The 24,103-nt window shown below is 41.5% G+C and overlaps 1 protein-coding gene across 1 annotated transcript; it reads right to left on the reverse strand.

Moving 5' to 3' along the window:
* Window positions 1-696: 696 nt before the first annotated feature.
* On the reverse strand, window positions 697-16,705 carry slitrk6 (SLIT and NTRK-like family, member 6). The gene is made up of 2 exons (XM_061706639.1): window positions 16,278-16,705; window positions 697-4,367 (listed from the first exon to the last, which is right to left on the reverse strand). The coding sequence occupies exon 2, from the start codon at window positions 4,350-4,352 to the stop codon at window positions 1,818-1,820; it is 2,535 nt and encodes an 844-aa protein (XP_061562623.1). The 5' UTR covers window positions 4,353-4,367; window positions 16,278-16,705; the 3' UTR covers window positions 697-1,817.
* Between the last annotated feature and the right edge of the window lie 7,398 nt (window positions 16,706-24,103).

Genomic DNA, 24,103 nt, shown 5'->3' on the forward strand with positions numbered 1-24,103 from the left:
AATGTAACATTGACAAAAACAACAAACAGCATGTTCTTTTCTATACCTTTGTATAAAAAACAAAACCCTAGTCTTGCACCGGCAAAGGACTTTTGCAGCAATATTCACAAGGCAGGATTACTAATGCACCAAATTGGACCTATTCCTATAATTTCTCCCTTATAAATGATTTAGTCCACCTCAAAATGGAAAGCAGTGCTTTATTGGCCATTTTCTTCTACCGCCTTAGTGCATGCACACTAGTATAATTTCTCATCATTTGTGGCACTACATTGGATCCTCCATGGCTCCATGTGTTAAGCACACAAGTCCATAAACAAACATCAATCCCCAGTGGTGTGGTGTTTTTGTGCTGGTGCTGTATACGTATATGTGTTTTCATCTCCCCCACTGTGAGGTTGCATGCGCTGCTCTCGCAAGGAGCTTCTGCAGCATCAATTGTTATAGAAACTGTGCTGGCTAGCTACAACCCCCACAGCCATTGTTGTGTGATTAAGGACTAGATTTGAGCTTTTGCGCAGAACGCTGGGGTACAACAGCAGGGAGATAACCAAATGAGTATTTGCACAAGTATGAGCCTGTAAAGAAGGAAGCTGATTGGAGGGGAAGAGGAAGGGGGGATCAAGAAAGCAAAGACTGAGATTTCCATCCTCAATACTTAAAACACACATTAACATGTCCATAATTATGTTGTATTCTTTATTTTTCTGGTCATTAGTTACAACTTCATTTTATGGTCTGTACAGCACTGAAGGCACACAGAACCAAAATATAGAATGCACCAAGACTATATACAAGTTGTACAGAATAAATAATTCAATCAAGTAAGGTAAAAAAGCTACAGAGTGTGTGCTTATATGGAATCCTGAATAATGTCCAAGTTTAGAATGTCAGTCGCTGACTGTCTTTTGCTTATAAGAGTCATAAAAGGGAAATGCATTCTTTTGCAACATTCCAGTCCAGTTCACAACATTGGTTCGGATTAGACAAATTGTGACGTCTGTATTTTTTGGAGCAAGAAGAAGAAGAAAAAAATATCAGCAGGACTCAGTTGATTGTCATGCACTATCTTGTCGCATCTGATTAGTGCAATGCATTTTACAATAGTACTGTATAACAGACTGTACTTCTAAGTGCTCTAGTTGTTTATTTAGACAAAGAAACCTTTCTCAATGTGACCTATCCACACATTTGTATAAAAATAAATATTCTGTGATACGTGTTCAGTGTATATGACAGGAGTGTTGACAAGGGAAAACATTATACCCATACTTCTGTATTTCTGATGTACACTTAGTATATTGCTGACCCGAAAAACCCACCACCAAAGATACACTCCCTGGCCCATGGCACAATGAGCATTCCGGTTCGAGCAATCCAGCTGGCTTATGTTGACAGAGGGTGTAATCAGGTCAGACCCGGAGTGAGGATAGACTGATTAAACGGCAATTCTAGGTCAAGTGGTGATTCAAATTCACTGTTTTCTAACATCTGCTTTATCCTCAACGAATGGGCGTGGGCTGGATGAGGGCAGAGTCTTTACTGATCAATTCATCTGCAAGCTGTGGATGCTGGATGGGTTAAGAAAATAGTCTATTTATGTTATATTTGGCCCCAAAAAGTACACCTTCCACAGGCTACATCACATGGCTGTCAATGGATAATAAAATATCTGCGCAGTTACATTCTGTGCTACAGTTTGACTTAAAGTGACGTGCCTGTTACAGATAATTTCACACTGTGGAAAATAGAAGAGGGCAAAGAGGGCAAGGCACTTGCTTCAAAACGTCACACTTTGTCTCTATTTCTGATGGAGCTCAGTTATATGCCGGTTGATGCTCTACAATCTCCAAGTAGTCTGGCTCAGTATGTAAATTGGCCTTGAGTTCAAAGTACTCATTCTTAGTTTGCTCGAGCATGACCTTACGCGGCCGGGAGTACATAATTGTCTCCATTAACTTTAACTCCTCCTGGTGCCCTGGGACCTGCCTTTCTACAGCAGGCTGAAGATGGGCCATGTTTTTTCGAAGGTACTCCGTTATACCAAGCTGCTGCAGCTCTTTCTCTCGCTCCAGGATATTCCTATACAAGGAGTTGGGGTCTCCAAGCGTAACAAACTCAGCCGGGCATTCCCCTGCCATGTGTTTGAACTTGGAGCTCGGGTTTCCTGTAAGTGGGGAGGTGTTCTCTTTCTCCATGATACTCCGGCAGACATGATTCTTGGAGCTAGATTGGTCTAGGCCAAAATCCAGATCTGTATCGCGATCTTTGTGCTGAGAGCAGTAGGTGGGGTTGCGACATATCTGCACAATGGGACTGTGCGATCGCTCCTCATACAGTGTGGCAGACCCGGGTCTTTGTGTCAGAGTGTGGTGTGTGGTTTTCTGTCCATACATGCTATAATGTAAGTGGATGGGGCTGCTGCTGCTGTTTTCTCTTGGATGATCTCCTGCTACTTTTCTTTTCGCTCTGCGGCGCCTCCTGTGCACCACAAACACAACCAGCCCGGCTGAGCAGAATATAACCATTAGGACTAAAACAAGAAGGCTCAGAATGAGCACAGAGAGTGGCACGGTGTCTGTGATAGAGTTTAGCAAGCCGCTGCCAGTGCCATCGGGGCCCAGCGTGGCAGTCACGCTTTCCTCTCCATCTGGAACCGATGAGTGGGTGCCCAAACCGGTGCACAGCACTTCATGACGAAGGCTTCTAAGATCAGCCTGCATCACTTTCTTTGGGGTGTGGCACAAAATGGAGCCCACTACTGTGTCTTTTCTCAGTTTTTCTACCCACTGTTTCAGGCTAAACAAGTCACAGCTGCAGTCCCAAGGGTTGTCCTCTAAATAAATCAGCTCTAATGAGTCGAGTTGATCAAGCACGTTGCTCACTGGCAGGTGCATAAACAGATTTTTCCTCAGATTTAATTTGGTGAGGGGTGCATTGCGAAATATCTGTGCAGGAAGAGAGCTGAGCAGGTTGTTGTTTAATGACAACAGATTAAGGGTGGGCAGGGGATTAAATGTGCCTGGAGCAATGTCCTTGATAAGGTTATATTCCAGATATAAGTATTCAAGATTGTGGAGACCCACAAACATTGTGGAGTGCAGTTTTTCAATTCGGTTGCCATTCAAATGCAGTTTCTTTAAACTGCTTAAACTAAGGAAAGTCTCATTGTCAATATAATCAATCCTATTGTTTGCCAAGTTGAGCAATTCCAAGCCGTCATGTGTAACAAAATCATACCTGTAGAGTTTCTGAATCATATTTCCTGTCATTACCAATTTAGTCGGGCTTTGAGGAGGTACTCCGATATCTGAAACCTTTTGAATTCCTCTGTCTTGACAATGCATCAAAAACCCTGTCACTGGGTAATTGTGACATGAACAATGCTCTACACAAGGACTACCTGGAACGTGAGATGGTGTTGGTTGCTTGGCGTCATCTTTGGCATCAGTCAATTTGGGAATCTGTGCCCCTTTGGATGATGGTGTGACAACCATATCCAGTGACTTAGAGGGCTCCTCTAAATTGATATCTACGTGGGATGAACAGAGAATTTCTCTCTTGACTTTAGCTAAGATGGTCCCCTTGAAGTTGTGTGGTGTGCTGCAAACCACCTCCCCAATAGCAGATTGGCCCCTCATATTTTCCATCCAGATTTTTAGATGCAAAATATCACAGTCACACACCCAGTCATTGTCCTCCAAGAGTAGTTCCATAATCCGTCCGATGTGTTCTAAAAAGCCAACATAAGGCAGCGTCTGGAGTTTATTGCCACGCAGGTCCAGGTGGGTGAGAGGCACAAAACGAAATATGTTGTTTGGTAAAAACTCAATGGAATTATCATTGAGGATTAGGACCTTGAGGCGGATCAGTTTGTTGAAGGCTCCTGGTTCGATGACCCGAATGAAATTTGTGTCCGCTTGGAGAAACTCCAGATTCCCCAGGCCTTGAAAAGTGTCCTCTTTGAGTGTGACGAGGAAATTTCTATTGATGTGGAGTTTTTTCAGCGAACCAAGAGCACTAAAGACCCCTGGTTCTAACTCTTGTATGCTATTACCGCCGATGTGTAGAGAAAGGGCATTCTTGAGCACTATCACTTCTTCTGCACGAAGCTCAACCAAGTCATTTTTGTAAAGGTTCAAATGGAAGGGGACATTTGACAGAACTTTTATTTGGGAGATTGTACTGATGTTTCTCTGCTCGCAGTTAATATAGAAGATACCGTCCTTTGCCTCGCAAGAACACAAGGAGTCACAAGACTCGCTAATGGAGGTTGACGGCTGTAAGGGATGGGAATCTTGGGATTGCGCCGCCCTTAAAAACAAGCTGACGAAAATGACGCAGGACAACATGATGGTCTGTGACACCTGTAAAAACAAAAAGTGGATGGGGAGCAGAGAGGAAAAAAACAACAATAAATGCAGTTAGTTTCATGTTTTAAAATCTTAAAACAACACTGAAGTTCAAGGTTTCATTATATTGTAGAGTGTGAATAATAATAAAATGTCTACAAAGGTGTAATACAGGAATGTGTCGCAGCTAATGGCAACCCAAATAATACACTTTTACAGATGATAAATATATGTTTCAAAGGCTGAGAGACAACACAATGATGGCATCTCTCTTATGACTCTCAGTGGGATAATGGTGCGTTTGAAAACATGTCTCTTCTTTGACTCAGTGTTTGGCCCTGCCTATGCTATGCATCTATATGACTCATATAGAGCTACTCTGTTCAAATGTCATCTCATGTCTAGCTCAAGAACACATAAGAACTTTTCAACCGGTTATCTCTCAACCGCACAGAATGGATACCATCACAGATGATGGTATAAGCATTGGTGATACATCAACAAAATGTATCCATTAATTTGATTATAGTGACAACAGATCAAAAGCTGAATACTTCTCATGAACCGTCTGTGTGACATCTTGAATCATGAGTACATAATGATGGGAATGCCTTCTTTACAAAACTCAGTATCTGGAATGCCTCATGGAACAAGACTAAGAAACTGTGTATGATTCGGAGATCAAAACCTAGGAGCCATACGTTCGTTCATACTTCCTTACTATTTAATATAACTAAAACATGTGAGACTTGGATAATGTGTGTGTGTGTGCATGTGTGTCTAACTCAAACATAATCTTTATAATGTTATCCATCCATTTTCCGTACCGCTTCTCCTCACAAGGGTCATGGGTGTGCTGGAGCCTATCCCAGCTATCTTTGGGCGAGAGGTGGGGTACACCCTGAACTGGTGACCAGCCAATCGCAGGGCACATATAAACAAACAACCATTCGCACTCACATTCACACCTACGGGCAATTTAGAGTATTCAATCAACCTACCACGCATGTTTTTGGGATGTGGGAGGAAACCGGAGTGTCGGGAGAATAACCACGCTGGCACGGGGAGAACAACACCCGGATTTGAACGCCAATCCTCAGAACTGTGAGGCAGTTATGGTAACCAGTCGTCCAACGTGCCGCCTTTATGATGTTGTATCAAATTAAAATAAAAACTGCCAAATGTCAAATTTTTTTGAATTAGTATTAAAATTAAGGACAGGTGTCATAGATTATAGAACACAGGATACAGAACACAAAATAAATACAGTGAAAAGTGAAACAATGGGAGACTATTGTATCTCTTTGAGGAAACAAAAAGAAGACTGTAGTTCACGCAGTTCTCCAAATAAGGGACGAAGCATGCTTGCATCAAGCCATTTATTTGGCGCTACCAGTAAAATTTACTGTTAAATTAACACATAAAACCAAAATAATTAACTATGTTAACACGAAAAATATTGAACCAAATGATATCATTTCATCTAGCGAAAGGCCCCTCGCTTAATGCTATCATGTAATGTGAAACGCCATAGATGGGCTAACATTTGCATTGTTACAGTAATCAAACTTTTAAACAACTACCTGTACAACGATATCACACAGTAACACATACAAACAGAGCATACAACAGTACTCACAGGCATAAATTATTTTTGCTCTGTGTGAACTACTATTAGTTAGAGACCTTCTGTCCCTTTTGGCTTGCTCTTAATTACATGCCACATCGCTTCCAGTAGACTTCAGTGTGTCTTTGCCTGTTGTAGCACAACTCTCAGTTCAGACTTGCTTGTATTCTGTAAAAAAAAAATCATAAAAACCAATCACTTAAAAATCCGCAATAGAGTGTGGGCGCGAAGGATAAACCACGATAAACTGTTCTCCAACCTTGCCAGCATTTAGGATGTTTTATGAATAGTTCTGCTTTCTCTCTCATTGTTTAACACCTTTCTGTGTCTCTCAATGCAAACATCCTTGCCACAATTGACATAATTCCAAGGTCATTTTCCAGACACCTCACAGACACTGAAGCTTTGCAAAAGTATGAAGCACAGTTATCACAGAGGATATTTTCAGATAAACATGAATGAAACACCAAAGCCAGAAATAAAACATGACTCCTCTTAACAAAAGCAGGCAACTGAATAAATACCCTTGTTGGTTACATTTTATCAAGAAGGATGGAAACATGTTCATGAGATTACACCATTAATTCTTCACACAGTCGAAAAATCAGTTTCCGCTTGAAGGACAATCTATGAGCATAGTACTGAAAAACTAACCCACTGTATTATTGATAAATCATAATACAGCCCAATATTAATTATAGACCCTGGTCCACTGTGTGGCTTTGAGTTGCCTTGTTTTTTGTGGCACATGGGATGGCTAAGGCCAACCTAAAGTAACAAAGGATGTAAGAATCCCCAAATTAAGTTAAAAAAGTAAAAGAGCAGAACTAATCTGACCCATTTGTGTGTCATGTTGTGTATCAACACCCCATCAACATTTTTGGAATGGAGATTTGCCACTGTTTTTGCCCTATTTGTTTATGCTCGCAGCAGTGTCACATGCTGACGATACAAATGGATATTTTACAAGTTTTCCACTTTCCAGTCCCAGAAGCTTACATTTGCATCTCTGTTTAAAACCTCCTCTATTATGGTTAAGTCTCAAGTTTGGGAATACAATTCTATTTTTTAACCAAAAACCTAAATTAAGAGGAGTTAAAAGATGAATTCCAAGTCTAAGGTTGACCTTTGCAATTTTTGCTATCACTAAGAAGGCGTTTGCTAACACTGTTTTGACCTGAAACTGGATAGAAATGGTGTGTTTCGAGTGCATGTTTGTAAAAACAATATTATGTTCATCTAAATGCTGAAAAGAGATGCCTGTAAAAAGAATAGGATGTGAATGAATGACTGTTGAGTGTTTAGTCTAGGCATCATGCACTGTTACTGTATCCAGCTTTCATATTAATTATACACATCCATTCATTGTCTGTACCACTTATCCTCACGAGGGTCGCAGGTGTGCTGGAGCCTATCCCAGCTATCTTCGGGCAAGAGGCGGGGTACACCCTGAAGTGGTCGCCAGCCAATCGCAGGGCACAGCCAAACAATTTTCACCTACGGCAATTTAGTCTTCAATCAACCTACCACGCATGTTTTTGGGATGTGGGAGGAAACCAGAGAACCCGGAGGAAACCCATGCAGGCATGGGAAGAACATGCAAACTCCACACAGGCGGGGCCGGGATTTGAACCCCGGTCCTTAGAACTGTGAGGCAGATGTGCTAACCAGTCGTTCACCATGCCACCGACTTATACACAGTATATCAAATTTGAAACCAATACATAGGCTGTGTATTCCAAAGACAGTTTCATATAAGACCTAAAAGGAAAACAGTTGGTTCACGTGCACAAAAACACAACAGTCGAACGTCAAAGCAGTAAGGCAATTTCCTTTTAATATTTTAGCACCATTCTTGTCCGTGGTCCTCATACCCAAGATGTTCACCACAGAAAATAAAAACCAGACTATGATCCAGTGTTATCTGATGGTGAATAATATCACAGCAGTAGCCAAATATAGAGGGACATTACACTTCACACTGTCACACTTTTTCATCTGCATTTCAAACAGACTTCAAAATTATTTGCACTCCCAAGACGAAGTTGTATGTGACACCAGGTCACAGGTGTGTGAGAGAAAACGTCTTTCAGTCCTAGTCTTCCTACTCCTCATTCGACATTCAAATATAAACATTCACTTTGCCGTTCAGACGACTCAATTTGTGGCTCCGCCAAAGCCCAGTGAGAGCTCCCCTCATGTGTGCTTGCAAAGACACTTTATTCTTAACTGTCCTCACCATCACAATGTATTTTACTCATCAGCATATTTTGACCCCTATTTGCTTCTTCAAGCATTCTGAGAACGCAGTCTATTGTTAAAACCTTGTCTGAAGACCACAGTATACCAACTTTTGTGCAACTCCGACATTAACAAACCTCTGCAACACACAACTGTTCATTGTTACATTACAAAGGGAGCATCGCAAAGCATGTGATGTTTACTGACGGCATAAAACCCTTTTTTTCTGTTTATTTTGTATGCCTTGTGCACAGAATGCCCCATGTGTTAGTGTTATTTTTATCCTCAGATGTGTCACACTTTGCGGGAAATCAACTCATTACACAAATCTGAATTCAGACAGTGCAGAGTTGTGAGCATTCAGTATACTGTAATTACAATTGTCATCATGGAGTATGCACACAGCGGATTGTACTGCCATCAAATAAAATACAGCATACTGTGAAGCCCAATTCCATTTCCCAAGTATAAATGGCCTGTGAGCCATAATCTTTGGATTCCAAATCAAAATGTCAATCAAAAAAAGCCATGTATACATTTTGAGAACAAAGTACAATCATGATTCTGGAAGTTGTTTGATTTTCAGTTCATCTCCAAAATCTGCACAGTCATTTCTTCACATTTTATTCATGAGCTTCACCCTCATTAACAAGCTACTGTACCTGCATTCAGGTGATTTATAGAGCTTGACAGCAGCTATGTTGAGGGAGTCCACATTATTTGCGAAAGTTCTCAAATAGAATAGACTACAGAAGTAGGATCAAACATGAGCTGAAAAGTGGTGCAGAATTTTAAACACTTGAATGTAGGAATGATGCCATCCTGGGAAATATTCTCACTTAATTACCGTTTGCATATACAGTTGCCTTTTGATAGACTAGTTTCTAACTGCAAACACGCATGAAAAGATTAATAATACTTCAAAAAGAGTGAAAAGTTCCACCCCTTGGTGCAATATTCTACAGGCGGGTCCTCCATCCCTTCTGGCTTCATCTGTTCTTCACTACTTGAATTGCTCAATTGAACACCGCAACCACAGTCAGTGAGAAAGGCCACAGGGTACTGGCAAAGATAGTCTTATGATTCACTCCATAAATACAGTAGGTGTTGCTGCTGTATGATACTCAAACTTCCCTCTCAAATGAGGCATCCCTGTTGAGCAGGGCAACACTTGCACACAGGAATACAGATATAAATTATGCAGATATGAATAGTTGAGGATTAGAACAGGATTCGACAATGAAAAGCTGTAAGTTATGTTATATACAAGCTTCAGCCCCGTCGGCCAACTGGTTAGCACATCTGCCTCACAGTTCTGAGGACTGGGGTTCAAATCCCAGCTCCGCCTGTGTGGGGTTTGCATGTTCTCACCGTGCCTGCGGGCACTCCGGTTTCCTCCCACATCCCAAAAACATGCGTGATAGGTTGATTGAAGACTTTAAATTGCCCATAGGTGTGAATGTGAGTGCGAATCGTTGTTTGTTTATATGTGCCCTGCGATTGGCTGGCGAACAGTTCAGGGTTTAACCCGCCTCTCGCCCAGATTCAGCTGGGATAGGCTCCAGCACGCCCGCGACCCTAGTGAGGATAAGCGGTAAGGGAAATGAATGAATGAATGAATAGCGATGAGAGACTGCTTCATTCAAGCCTTGTTTGTGACAGGTCTTTTTAATGTAACCTCTGAAATAAAGTGAGAAAATTAATTCATAGCATAGCATTTTCATAGAATAACTGAAAATGTACCATCAATCAGTTTGAAGGGGCACAAACTAGACTTGACTTGGGACTTTTTTGTAAAGACTTACTTGTGACTTGCAAAGCAATGACCTGGTCCCACCTGTTCCCTGCGATTGGCTGGCGACCAGTTAAGGGTCGCCAGCAGGCTCACCCAAAGATAGCTGGGATGGACTCGAGCACGCCCGTGACCCTAGTGAGGATAAGCGGTGCAGAAAATGCATGGATGGATGGGTTCAGCCCCATCTTTGATTAAGAATTGATTATTGATTTGGCGCACAGCAGAAAAAAAAAACACTTTGGGGCCCTCAATGTCAGCGCTCCATATTGGAAATACTATTTTCTCGTTCAGTCGTCAGTCAACTGTCAGTCGTGAGCCCTTAGATTCTACAAACCCCCATCCTGCTTGCCTTTTGTGACATGCTAAAGTCAGTTTTAGTTGAATCAAGTAGAGTAGATCAGTCGTCCCCAACCACCGGTCCGCGGACCGGTACCGGGCTGTGAGGCATTTGTTACCGGGCCGGAGAGAAAGAATGACCAATTTATATAATTTCTGTTGTACTGCAATTCGCGTGTCAATGTGCTTTATTTTGAAAATTTACCGGATCTTCTCAGCTGCACCAGCTGCGCGCCTCAATTGACACGTCGAGTCTGCACAAAACGCTTCCGTTTCCAAGCGGGCTGGCTAACGGCGGGAGAGCTCAAAGTACGAAATAATTTCATAAACTAATTCAGTTCATTGCGTTTACTGAAAAGATTTATTCTTTTGAACGAAACGTTTGCGAACGAAACAACACTATATCAGGAGTCCTACTTAAAATACAGGTTTATTGCAACAGTTAACTCTCACGCACCAAGTCCGCTCTGATACAGATACAGTCACACACACACGCCACCACCTGCCGGTCCGTGAGAAAAATGCCGACTCCTAACCGGTCCGCGGTGCAAAGAGGGTTGGGGAACACTGGAGTAGATGACTTATTTCCTGCGAACTCCTCCCTCACCAAACACAGTTTATTTACTTCACATTTCAATGATTCATGCATGCTTCATGAAGCAAAGTTAGGAGTTTAATGACAAATAAAACAAATACTGCAGTTTTTTTGGAAAACACAAATTCAGGGTGTAAATATGAATAACTAAAAATATACAATACAATAATACAGTGAATGGAATAATAATCGTGCCCAAAAGTGCTTACATATAATGGTGGTGATGGTGTCAGTGGAATTAGTTTGAGCAATTGTGGCGAATAAAGCAAGAGCAGCAGCATTAATGTAGATTAGTAAGAGGGCCGTTTATGTTTAGCCCCCTCAAGCAATGCTGGAATTAACTAAATGTAGAGACTCAAGTACAGGAGACCGTTCAAGACCAATTCAACAAGAATGTAAGTTAAAAAGGTTCTACAACCCATGTTAGGGCATGTCAAAAGAACAAAGCCAAGTCAAATAATGAAAACAAAACTCCCAACGCTCTTTCTACTTGTTTTTGAATGGCCTTACAATTAAGACCTTAACAATAATGCAAGACTGCATGCATTAGCTTTCAAAAGCACGTCTCAAGTGTGTGGACATCACCACACAGGAGGAAGCAGTGTGAACAAATGTTATTTTCGTTAAATAATGCTTATTCTTCTTCAGAAAGCCCATCGATCCTCTGTATGCTCGTCTCGGAATTCCATGTATTTACCGTGCTCAGCAAGAGGCACTTTAACCTCATTGCACACCACACATATAGTTACCACACTTAGAACTAACCTCTTTCTTCAACTGTAGGCAAAAATAAGTTTAATATTAATGTAAAGGTTGTTTTGTGAATACAGCCATCCATTTTGACGCCCGAAGCACTGAGTCCTCTGCAAGCAGCTTCTTGATTTGTCTTTTTTTTCTCCCCCCTATCTGTGCTATTTATCTCTCTCAACGTTTGGCAGTTACACAGGCACGCATTGCTGCAAAACATGACCTGCCTCAGGAGCCGTCATTTTGGGGTGTCCTGATCCGATCTTTGAGATCGGAAATTGGTCCGATGTCAGCAAAACAAAAATAAAATAAAATAAAATAAAAAAATAAAAAATAATTTTAAGAAATCTAAAGAAAAAAGTAAAAAAATCGGCCTGGATGTAAAAGCTCCGATTTTACCACTCTTATACAAACATTCCATTCCATACTTCCCTCCAGCACTTCTACCCAGCAGCGTATCCGTCATGCAGAGCCCACATGATCACAACAACAGGTTGCTAAAGTGCTAACATATCAAGGAGTAAGAGTGAATGTTACTTGTTGAAAGTCGTTTATTGACACTCCAGTTTAAGTTCACTGTAAAACTAAAAACATGTAACAAAAGTATTACATCTATTGAATATTCAAATACATCACAGACTTCGTTTCTTTCTTCAATTTTGTTCACAAAATTCGCTAGCTCAAAGCTAACACACAATGAATGAAAAACATCATCCATCCATCCATCCATTTTCTGAGCCGCTTCTCCTCACTAGGGTCGCGGGCGTGCTGGAGCCTATCCCAGCTATCATCGGGCAGGAGGCGGGGTACACCCTGAAATGGTTGCCAGCCAATCGCAGGGCACATACAAACAAACAACCATTCGCACTCACAGTCACACCTACGGGCAATTTAGAGTTTTCAATTAACCTACCATGCATGTTTTTGGGATGGAGGAAGAAACCGGAGTAAACCCAAGCAAGCACGGGAAGAACATGCAAACTCCACAGAGGCGGGGCCGGGGATTGAACCCCAGTCCTCAGAACTGTGAGGCAGATGGTCTAAACAGTCGGTCACCGTGCCGCTGAAAAACATCATTGACGAGCTAACGAAAATTAGCATTGAACTTGCTGCACTTATATCTCTCAAAATAATGAATATTGGTACATAAATGCAAGCAGGCAACATAACAGTATTCTCTGTTAGAACTAACCTCTTTCTTCAAACTCTGTGAAAAACGAGTTATATTAGCAATATTCGATCATGACGTCTTCTCGTGTCCACCACACTGGTCCCACAGAGATCAAGACATGCACCGCAGAAACTGCGCTCCCAACAAGGCATACAGAGACAGCTAATGACCTCGAGCCTCAATACATAATTCATATCCACCACACCATTGTCATTAAAACTATACCCCACGTGCATCAAGAAGTTCAAGTGCATTGGCGCACATGTGGAAAAAGCAAATGCTATTTCCACTATATACAGACAGTAAAAAAAGAAAAATAAATGAAAAATAAAAAATAAAATAAAATCACGGAATTGAAATTAAATTATTATTTTACACTTTGAAAGTATAATTTGTATTATTTATTGAGGTTATTTTTCATGGTTTTTTAAATTACTTTTGATTTAATCTATTCAAATGTAGAATATGCTTCTGTTTAAGTTAAGTAGAGGTTATGTTGCAATTTAAATATTTATTTTGTTATTATTGGTTTTATTTAAGTTATTTTTCAGGATTTTTTAAACAAATTATTATTTATTTTATTCAATTGTAGTACATTCTTATTTTTAACGTTACTTTATGTATGGTTAAAAATGGGTCAATTTTCTCATTCCTACTGTTTCTCTGTTTGAGTAATCTCACTTGATCAAGCCTTTTCTTATATTCCATACCACAAAATAAGGAAAGCATATTTGATTATTGCTGATATCGGCATCGGCCAAAACCCAAGGCTGCAATATTGGTATTGGATCACAGGTGAAAAAGTTGCATAGGGACATCCCTACTGTCAAACCTCAAACAAGTCCCTTGGAGGTCAAACGCCAACAGTCGTGTGTGGCCCCTATTACATCAAGTCATCAACTGCTTTTTCTCGCAGGCGCAAACGAGAAGGGAGTCAAAGACAGTGTTACTTGTTGCATGCAGCGAGGCTCTGTTTCATTTCAGTCACACACACATACCCCTCACCCCTCCTCTGTTCTATTGCTTGACTGTGCAGAAATGTGAGTGCATTTTTTTTTTATGCACACATGCACACTCTCATCGTCGCATGCCACAGCACCGTGCAGTGATCCCGAGAGCCAATTACTGAGGGAGTGAGGGTCCCTTTTTCATCCATAGTAATGAAAGTGATGTGGCTCACCCTACAGGGATCAACACCACTACTATGCCCTCGAACATGCGAGAGCAAGCGAGATTCACTCCAACGCAAGCCTGATTTAATGATACTTCTGACAACCGAGGTACATCCACTTTTCCTTTTGCCATGCAGCACTTTTTGTGAAGTGCATGCGTGTTTCTCTCTATGGCAACCACTGTTACGCTATTTGATATTCCAATGGAAACTTCGGGGGTTTTATGTCTTCTACGGTTAATTGTTCATGGCGTTCGAGCTATGAAACCTTAAAAACCAAAATAACCCTAATCTAACTAGAATGATGCGGCACGGTGAAGTGCTGTGGAGTTTCCTCCCACATTGCCCCAAAAATGTATGTTCGGTTTATTGAAGAACCTAATGAGAAATTTTATGAACTCCCTGAAGGATCAGCACCAAATTGTGGATTTATAGATAGCCACTCATTGCATATGTCTGAAAATTATTAAATCAATTTATGAGAATTTTTTTTGCAGCCCATGTCAGAAAAACAGTTTTTTTTTTTTTTTTTATTATTGTTCCATCACATGTTGGGAAATCTACATAATACTGTCCCCACGGCAATTTTCTCCACTCATGACTTGGCAGCAAAGATCTGCCATTTGCTTTACTTCTTTACGGACTATTGGAAAACACATCGTGTCAAAGCCAAACGCTAACACATTAGCGTTAACTTACAGCACTATCAGTGTTGGCTTCCAACAGCCGAAATTTTGGACTTTACAATGGGAGTTACTGTAGTTAATTAGAGGATAGTTTTTTTGATGATGCTTCTACTGCCTTTATAGGAACTTTTCTTCAGACTTGGGGCTGCCGCTTCAACAAGCAGCTTGCCAAATAACTCAATTCAAAATGCTACACCTTGAAGTAGGGGTAGGGGGCCGGGTGAACAGTGGCTCTTTTGCACGAGACAAAACAGGCTGATTTCAATGAGGCTGTATGAAGAGGGTGAAATGTGTGTGGTAATTCTTGATATTTGGGGTAATTGATGAAAGCCTGATGAAATGTTAAAAGGACACCTGTGAGCTGTTTACATTTGTCAGTGAATGAGTTTCCTTTACAATCCGTGCGTCAAGATTCATGCAGATTCAGAAATGCCTATCTATAATTTTTTTACAACCACTTATCTGATTCAGGGTCGCAAGGAGTTGTAGCCGAACTTTTGACAAAAGGCAAACTACACAGTGGACTGGTCGCCAGATTTGTGATTCATATAACCCTGTTCACTAACACAACAACTAACTATCCAGCCATCCATTTTCTATACCGCTTCTACTTATTCGGTTCGCGGATGAGCTGGATTCTTTCCCAGATGAATTTGCCAGCCAGTCGCAGGCCACATAGACAAACACCCATTCATACTCAATTTAACACCTTTGGACAATTTAGGTCTTCAATGACGCTAACATGCATGTTTCTGGAAAGCGGGAGGAAGCTCGAGTACTCAGCGAAACCCCACGGAAGCACAGAGAGAATACCGTATGCAAGCGCCACACAGAGAGGCTGAGATTCGAACCCATAACTTCTGAAGTGTGAGGCAGCTGTCAGCTGTGCTAACCAGGAACCATTCTGGGCCAATTAACTGATGCTGAAAATCATAATGAAGTAATGTTCAGGACAGTGTAACACCCAGACACTGCATCTACTTTCCAAAAAAGAGAGCAGTATTATGAAATCGGTGTCAAAAGGATCGATTAACTCGGTTATTTTGGAGGTACGGTCAATTTTGACATGGCATAAACACCTACCTGCTTTCATATTGGTCTACATACGTGGGTGTACCTGAGAAGCCTCAGGTTAAAGCAAATACAGAACGCCTAACACGCCTGTAATACACAGTGAACAGGGAAAAGCGAGACATGAATTTACTTATGTTACTGTGAGACGAAAGGCAGTGAAAGGGCACAACATGAGTCTGTGCTGTGCCGTCGATTGTGTCACGGTGTTCAAGGTTAGCTGTCAAGTTCAAGCTTTTCTTTTCTTTTTTTCATCAAATAGACAATGGACATTGTGAAGGAATCGTGTCTCTTCGTGTTATAAAATGCTCTAAATTGGATGTCATATTGATGCATGTCCGATGGTGTCCATCCCATAATACTAGCTACTATGGATACACGGTAAATTAGCTTTCCGAACGTTCATTTCGCTCACCATTATAGACGTAATAAAATTGAATGTAAAGTTGAGGGGGGTGGGAAATGTAATGACAATAAATTCTTACCAACAAACAAAGTGGTTGGGAAAGAAGCTATTCCAAATGACACCGCGCAGAGTCCATCAGTGCGCAGAAGCGAGTCAGTCCGCGGTTGTGGGTGAACTTCTTCAGTCTCCCGGTGGTCTCCGCGGGTCAGGTCTCCGCTTGCCCGGTCACTGACACACTGTCACACGCGTGGAAGTATGCTCTCTCTCCTCTGACCGACACTAGTCCTCCGTCAGCTTTCCCCGAATGAATGTGTCGAAAGTTCCCAGCCTAAAGTAATACAAAAATGTACGGTGTTGTGGAATAAAACAGGTGTTAATTTGTTTCTTCACAAGCGCAGACCATAATAACATGCTCCGTAATGTTCTGCTCTTGCCGCGCCGTGCTTTGTAAAGCGTTAACAACTCTGCGACGCCTTGGCTTGGCTCTTCTGCTCCCTCATTTGCATGCCGTGGAGGTGCACACAGCGAAAGGCGAGGAAGAGCAAGTGTCAAAGCGAAAGGAAATGACACATCCGGTAAAGTTTAACGAAATAAAAGCGGTGAACACCATAACTGCGATGCAGTAATACTATAACTAGCGGCCGTCTTCGACGACATTTGATTATTACTGATCACAATTTAATATTGTATACGAATAGAAGGAATTGATATTATATTAATACAACAACAAAAAATACACAAATTTCACGTGTTTCAAACGACCAACTTCCGGTATTTACCAATCCAAATGTGGGGGTCTAATCAAATCATAAAACAGGGAGCTGTTCGACCCAACTCCCTCCTCCTGGAGTATTTTACATTACGGGGGGGGAATGAATTGAAGTGCTTTAAATAGCTCATCTGCAGCGCCGTTCAAAGGGTTGCTGTTATATAATAGACAGGTAGCAGGAATAAACATATTCTACGATCCAGTGAAGGATAACAAAAGTAATGAGACGGAGATAAAGGAAAAGTGTCGAATGCAGAAAAGGTTAATCAAGAATGTGCATGTTTCAAGGCATCCAGTCAGTCTGAAACAACCTTTGACCTCCCCATTGTTGCATGCTGTCTGTTATTCCAGCTCATGACTCTGTGACAAAGCCCGAAAGGCAACTGATTCATCCCCCCCATCTAAATTCTCTGCAGCCTTTACAGGCTGATCGCTTTCAGATGGGCGCTGATGTGGCTTTACACAGCTTGGAGCCACACTTGGTTTGTCACCAGATTTAGGGTGAATTACGTTCCCATCTGGAGCATCAGCAAGTTTTTGCAGAGCTTCACTTGTGACCCAGTCTGAGCACATGATCAGCATTTAAAATGACTTTGGAGAGCTGGTGTTTAAATAACTTGCAGACCCGACTATTTGAGAGAAAATATACTGTAATCGATCCTCTTAGTGGCGCCTGGTTGAAGAGAGCTTTTAAGCTTCATAATTTCGTATGAACGCAATAAAGCTGTGTGTTGGTGCATGATATCATTGGGTCAGCGAGGTTGAGTGATCTTTTGAACACACTTGAGTCGAGCCGCTGCTGCTCCGCATCGAGAGGAGCCAGATGAGTTGGCTCGGGCATCTGGTTAGGATGCCTCTCGGACGCCTCCCTGGTGAGGCGTTCCGGGCAAGTCCCACTGGGAGGAGGCCCCGGGGATGACCCAGGACACGCTGGAGAGACTACATCTCTCGGCTGGCCTGGGAAAGCTTCGGGATCCCCCCGGAAGAGCTGAAGTGGCTGGGGAGAGGGAAGTTTGGGCTTACCTGCTTAAGCTGCTGCCCGACCTCGGATAAGAAGAAGAAGAATCGCCTTTTATTGTCATGAACATGCATGCATCATTTTCAAATGTTGGCTTGAGATAAAATAAGTTATTATTAACAACAAATGCTGAAGCGGAACACATGCTGTGGTACGGGGCGAGTGTAGTTTAGGACCCAAGGGCAGCATACCAAACCACCCAATCGTCGAAAATGTCTTTAATATCAGCTGTGACAATTAGCTGGTTACAGACCAGTTAACTTCACAGTCGAGATGGTGAGACTTTTGAATATTGGGAATTTGTCTTTTTACAAAGTCATGTAATGCTCCGTAAACCACAGATAGCAGGCCAGGGATGCATACACTTCCTTGTTGTCTTAATCCACAATTCACAGAGAGCAGCCAGGGAAACTCACTTTGTTGTCTTTTTTGCACAATCTCAAACAGCCATCGGGACAGGCAAACAAACGCGCTAAGGAAGAACTCGTGGTCGGGCCAGAAGGCTGGGCCAACAGCCACAGGAACAGGCAAACGAGATATGGCAGAACTCGTGGTCCAAGGCAGAAGGCGGGGAGATTCACGGGGTGGTGTAGCGTCTTGCGTGGATGAGGGTCAAACAATCTGACAATGAGTGAGTCATCAACAAAGCCTTCAATAGATGGGATGGGTGTGGCTAACTGGCGGAGCTCGGTGTGGCTTCCCGTGGCTGAAAGACTGACGTACACATAAGCTTTACTTTCTTCTTTAAGTCATCAATCTATCTATTTTTATTTTTTCATTTTCACAGGCCTGTCATGATGTCAATTTTGGTTTAACATGGCATTAGGATAGATTATTAGTTTTCTGTGTTGAGATTTAGTATTGCCTTCCCTCCCATTAGTTATGTTCCACCTGTTCTCGTCATCCCTGCTCCCCATATATATCAGCCAATCAGTTCTGTCATTCCCTTGTGTCTTGTGCAGGTGTGCCTGTGTCTTGTCAGTTTGTATGTAGTTCCCTCTTTTCCATGTTCTCTTCCTCTGACCATTGTCAGTTGTCCTGTGTTGTGTCATGTTGCCTGTCATCTTTGGTGGTGTCTATTCCTTGTGTTTTGTTGTTAATTTGAATCTTGGTTTTACGAAATGTTCTTTATTCTACATTACATTTTGTTTGCCTTTTTGAAAATACATTGTTTTGAGACTCCCCTGATCTCCTGCCTTCTTTGCCTGCGTCCCTGCGTTTGGGTCGAGCTCATGCCCGCACACCACCACGATTAACCCCCCGACCCCCAATGTAGTTATTTGAGCCTGTTTAAACACATTTTACAAGTTCCAATTGCGAAGTACAAATATGTCAAAGTTGAAATGGTAGACTTCAAGGTGTTTCTAGATTTATGCTTATAATGCTTCAGCACTATGCAAGTGTGCGCTTTCCCAACCACTGGTGTCCAACAGTCATATTACTTACCGTACAGAGAATATAATAGGTCTTGTCATTGATAAAGAATAATGCAACAGTTTTAAGCCCCAACAAATGATAAACAGTTGGGTCAAAGGTTTACATTTTCATACTCACAAAGTATTTATTTCAACTGTTCTCTTTCCAGGATGCATTTAGAAGCGGCTCTCCAAAAAGAGCCGAAATTCCCATCACTAATTCTATGAGACTAGTGTTAGTGATTGGGTCCGCAGATTCTACGAGGAAGCCTTCGCCGATGTTGGTCGCAATCAAATGGGTCGACAGGATCTTAAGGATAGCAGAAACGAAGAAGATAACTGACTGTGCAATCAATGTGACTTTTCTCTCCCTTTGAAGGGTTAGAATTAAGGGTTAATTTAGATAAAGGTTAAGGGTTAATTCAAGAGATTGTAGTTCTAGCACACTCACCTGTTAATATTTTTTTATTCACAAAGCATAATACTTGTATTTTAGTGTAATATTATAGTTAAAGGGCGGCACGGTGGACGACTGGTTAGAGCGTCAGCCTCACAGTTCTGTGGACCAGGGTTCGGTCCCCGGTCTCGCCTGTGTGGAGTTTGCATGTTCTCCCCGTGCCTGCGTGGGTTTTCTCCGGGCACTCCGGTTTCCTCCCACATCCCAAAAACATGCATGAATTGGAGACTCTAAATTGCCCGTAGGTGTGAATGTGAGTGCGAATGGTTGTTTGTTTCTATGTGCCCTGCGATTGGTTGGCAACCAGTTCAGGGTGTACCCCGCCTCCTGCCCGATGACAGCTGGGATAGGCTCCAGCATGCCCGCGACCCTAGTGAGGAGAAGCGGCTCAGAAAATGGATGGATGGATTATAGTTAAAGGTATGTGAAAAATTTGGACTGAGCTGTTTTTCCATCGATCCATTTTACGGACTGCTTATCCTCACTAGGGTCACGACCATACTGGAGCCTATCTAAGATGACTCTGGACGAGAGGCGGGCTACACCCTGAACTGGTCGCCAGCCAATCACAGGGCACATATAAACAAACAACCATTCGCACTCACATTCACTCCTACGGGCAATTTAGAGTCTTCAATTAACCTACGATGCATGTTTTTAGGATGTGGGAGGAAACTGGAGTACCTGCAGAAAACCCCCGCAGGCATGGGGAGAACATGCAAACTTCACACAGGTGAGGGCATATTTAAACAAGGATCCTCAGAACTGTGAGGCAGATGTGCGGCTACCATGCTGCCCTGATCTGTTTTTGAACAAAATAATTTTCTTGAAGTTGTCTGGTTTTGTGTTTAAATTACCTTTTTTAATAAATGCCAGATTGTATCCAAACTAGGTAATTAATTGTTAAATACATATTAACTACCATACACTATATCCCGGATTAAATACTCAAAATAAAAATCCTTGTTTTAACCTTGAACCAGAAACAATAATGGGCAAAAATCCAAGTAATTTCACTCAATTCACAAAAAATGTGGAGTTATCTGTTTTTGCTTTTGAACTCTTAAAATCCCAGTCTTGTTCCAAGCTACTGCCCTTGAGCAAGATGCCGCCCCCGACTCAAGAGGTGCATTGTTTGTGTGTCCCTTTATTCTAACATCTCTCCTTGCATGCTTGCATGTGTGTGTTTCTATGTGGTGTGCAAAGCAAAAGATACAGCCGACTGTGAGTTGAATTAATTTGAATTTTCAGCTGTTATCATGAGCTATTGTAGCACTTTTATGTTGCTTTGTTTTGCTCATGCTTGACCTGTTAGGTCAGTCATTATTTTCCAGTCAAAATGTAGTTTGCAGCAAAGCTATGCCCATGGGTTTGTTTTATTCTTCTTATTACAAACACAATGCAAGTTAATCAAGGAAAACAGTGCTGAATTTTTTTTTTCATATAGCCAAGTTATTAAAACACCCATTGTATATAATTGAAAGTAAAAAAAACAACAACTAAAAAAGCTTTCACTTTTTTACTTAAGTATATTTCAGAGTTTGTACCGTTTCACTTAAGCAAAGGAGTTTAATCTATTAGGGTCAAGTGAAAGCTACTACAAGCCACACAAACCAGATGAGGGAACAACTCCAACATGGCCAAACACCTTGCTGACTGGCAAAATTTGGAGATGACATCTATCTCACAGTTCTAAGGTTGGGGGGTCGAATCTTGCCTCTGGTCTTCCTGTGTGAATTTTGCATGCTGTCCCCATGCTTGCATGGATTTCCTTCCTCCCACATTACAAAAATATGCATGTTAGGTTAATTGAACACTCTCAATTGTCCATAGGTCTGAATGTGAGCACGAATTATTGTTTGTCTATAAATTCTCTACGATTGACTGGCGTCCAGTCCAGTGTGTACTGTAACTCATTTCCCACCCCGAAGTCAACTGGAATTATCTCCAAATCCACTGTAATGAAGACAAAGGATGGAGATGGAAAAAAAAAAAAAATAAACAGATGGAAATTCTGTTGAGGCACTATTAGTATCAAGCTTTTTTGTCAAGCTTTTTCTACTTGTTTATTCCCTACAGTAAGGTTAACAGGCTTTCTTCTCACTCATATTTGTGTGTGTAAAATGTTTTGCTTATGAACGAGAGTGCTTTATGTGTTAATTATTGGGTGTGGCTTATATGCCATGCACTCAATAGACACGCATTTGACGATATTTCTATCATATTTAGTCTAACAGAAATGAACTACAATGTCTTATTTTATTTGTCCTTTGGTTTTAGCAAAACTCATGCTCCACATGCAATCTTGGCTTTGTTTGTACCCCAAGGCGTTGTCTTCCTCTTCATTTTCTGCTTCCCATACAGAGCTGCATCCGCCATGCTCTTACTTTCCCTACCTCTGATGTCACTATAAGTCATCTTCATGGGAGCAGCTTAGTACCTAAGGAGCCAAAGGAGTAATACACAGCTGCATGATGGGATGTATCAGACAAGGCAGCTATTGGTCGTCGACACAATGCATTGCTTCCTTTTTGCATCAGCAGCTTTTTTTTCTCAGTTTCAGAGTGCACGTGTGAACTATTGAGGTCATTTCAGGTTAAACAGATGTGGCGCTGTCTTACACATTGGCAAAAAAACTACATTGGGACACGAGGACAACATTAGTTTCTTTACAACAAGTTACAATATATTCTGATGAAGAAATTTTGTATATTTCCATTATATAAGACATTATTATCGTAGAGGGTGACGTGTCCGCCTCACACATCTGAGGTTCTGGGTTCAAATCTTGGCTTAAGTCTTTCAGGGTGGCAAAAATGTCAAAAACAAGAATGGTAATTGACGACTCAAGTTGTCCATCCATGTGAATGTGAATGTGAATGGTTTGTCTATATGCTATGTACAGGTTTGAATGTTGGCCTTTTGAAATTCTGATTGAAATAATTCCGATTGAAGATCTCAGGTCAACTGTTTACATGTGATGTTATCTATTCCAATCTGCTGTTTACATGTGCCACAACATTCAATCAGAACAACCGTTTTACAGACATGTTACATCTCTGTAAAAATCACGTGATTTATCAAAATGGAGGTCAGTCGTCCATTTACCAAAGCAGTTGTAATTGTTTTTACACTTTTATTAAAGCAACAGCGTGATAAAAACAAGTTACTAGTACCGTAGTTACAAACAAGCTGTCTGCTGCAGACCAGGGAGGTATTCCAGCAAGAAAATTGCTCATTAATCTATATCTGAGTTCTGACTTGACTTCCCCTGAATTCAAAATCTGGGATCACTCAGGTGCAGAACAGCTGATCTGATGCAATTCATCCATCCATCCATCCATTTTCTGAGCCGCTTCTCCTCACTAGGGTCGTGGGCGTACTGGAGCCAATCCCAACTGTCATCGGGCAGGAGGTGGGGTACACCCTGAACTGGTTGCCAGCCAATCGCAGGGCACATACAAACAAACAACCATTCGCACTCACAGTCACACCTACGGGCAATTTAGAGTCTCCAATTAATGCATGTTTTTGGGATGTGGGAGGAAACCGGCGTGCCCGGAGAAAACCCACGCAGGCACGGGGAGAACAAGCAAACTCCACACAGGTGGGGCTGGGGATTGAACCCGGGTCCTCAGAACTATGAGGCTGACGCTTTAACCAGTCGTCCACCGTGCCGCTGATGCAATTCACTCAAGTCTAAGTTTTCTCACCTTGAGCTAAGCTCGTGCACGGCCACAACTAAAAGACATCATCAATGGTGCCAAGATGTCAATTCACGATGCAAACCGATAGAAATGTCAAGTTACTTAGTTCCCCCTTGGAATTTGAGGTGCTAATGCTTTAGTGATATGAAAATATATTCTGTTAAAAAAAAAGTTACACTGCTGAGGTAGTGAAGGAAAAATAAGCAATTCATGCACGAGTGAATACAGAAGTTTCAATGCATTACTATTAAATGCACTGACTTAACATTTAACTGCTCTTTAAATTCCAACATGTAGGAATATATCTGATTTTCATTTACCGTATGTGCAGTCCGATGTATAAAAGTGTTCTTGGAAACAGTTTAATGCAATATAAAAACATCATTCAGCCAGTAAAGGCATACATTATTTTTGCTTGGCCATGATTGGACGTGACTAAAGTTTTATTCATACTAATTAACATTTATTAACAGAGTAAATATTAATTTAATTAATATTAACTTTTAATTTAATATTCATCACATTTTTATCTAACACAA

Source organism: Phycodurus eques, chromosome 1 (assembly GCF_024500275.1).
Source record: "Phycodurus eques isolate BA_2022a chromosome 1, UOR_Pequ_1.1, whole genome shotgun sequence".
NCBI lineage: Eukaryota > Metazoa > Chordata > Actinopteri > Syngnathiformes > Syngnathidae > Phycodurus > Phycodurus eques.

Bases quoted from the DNA above. Each gene is read 5' to 3' on its own strand.
- slitrk6 (XM_061706639.1), bottom strand. From the start codon at position 4,352: ATGTTGTCCTGCGTCATTTTCGTCAGCTTGTTTTTAAGGGCGGCGCAA.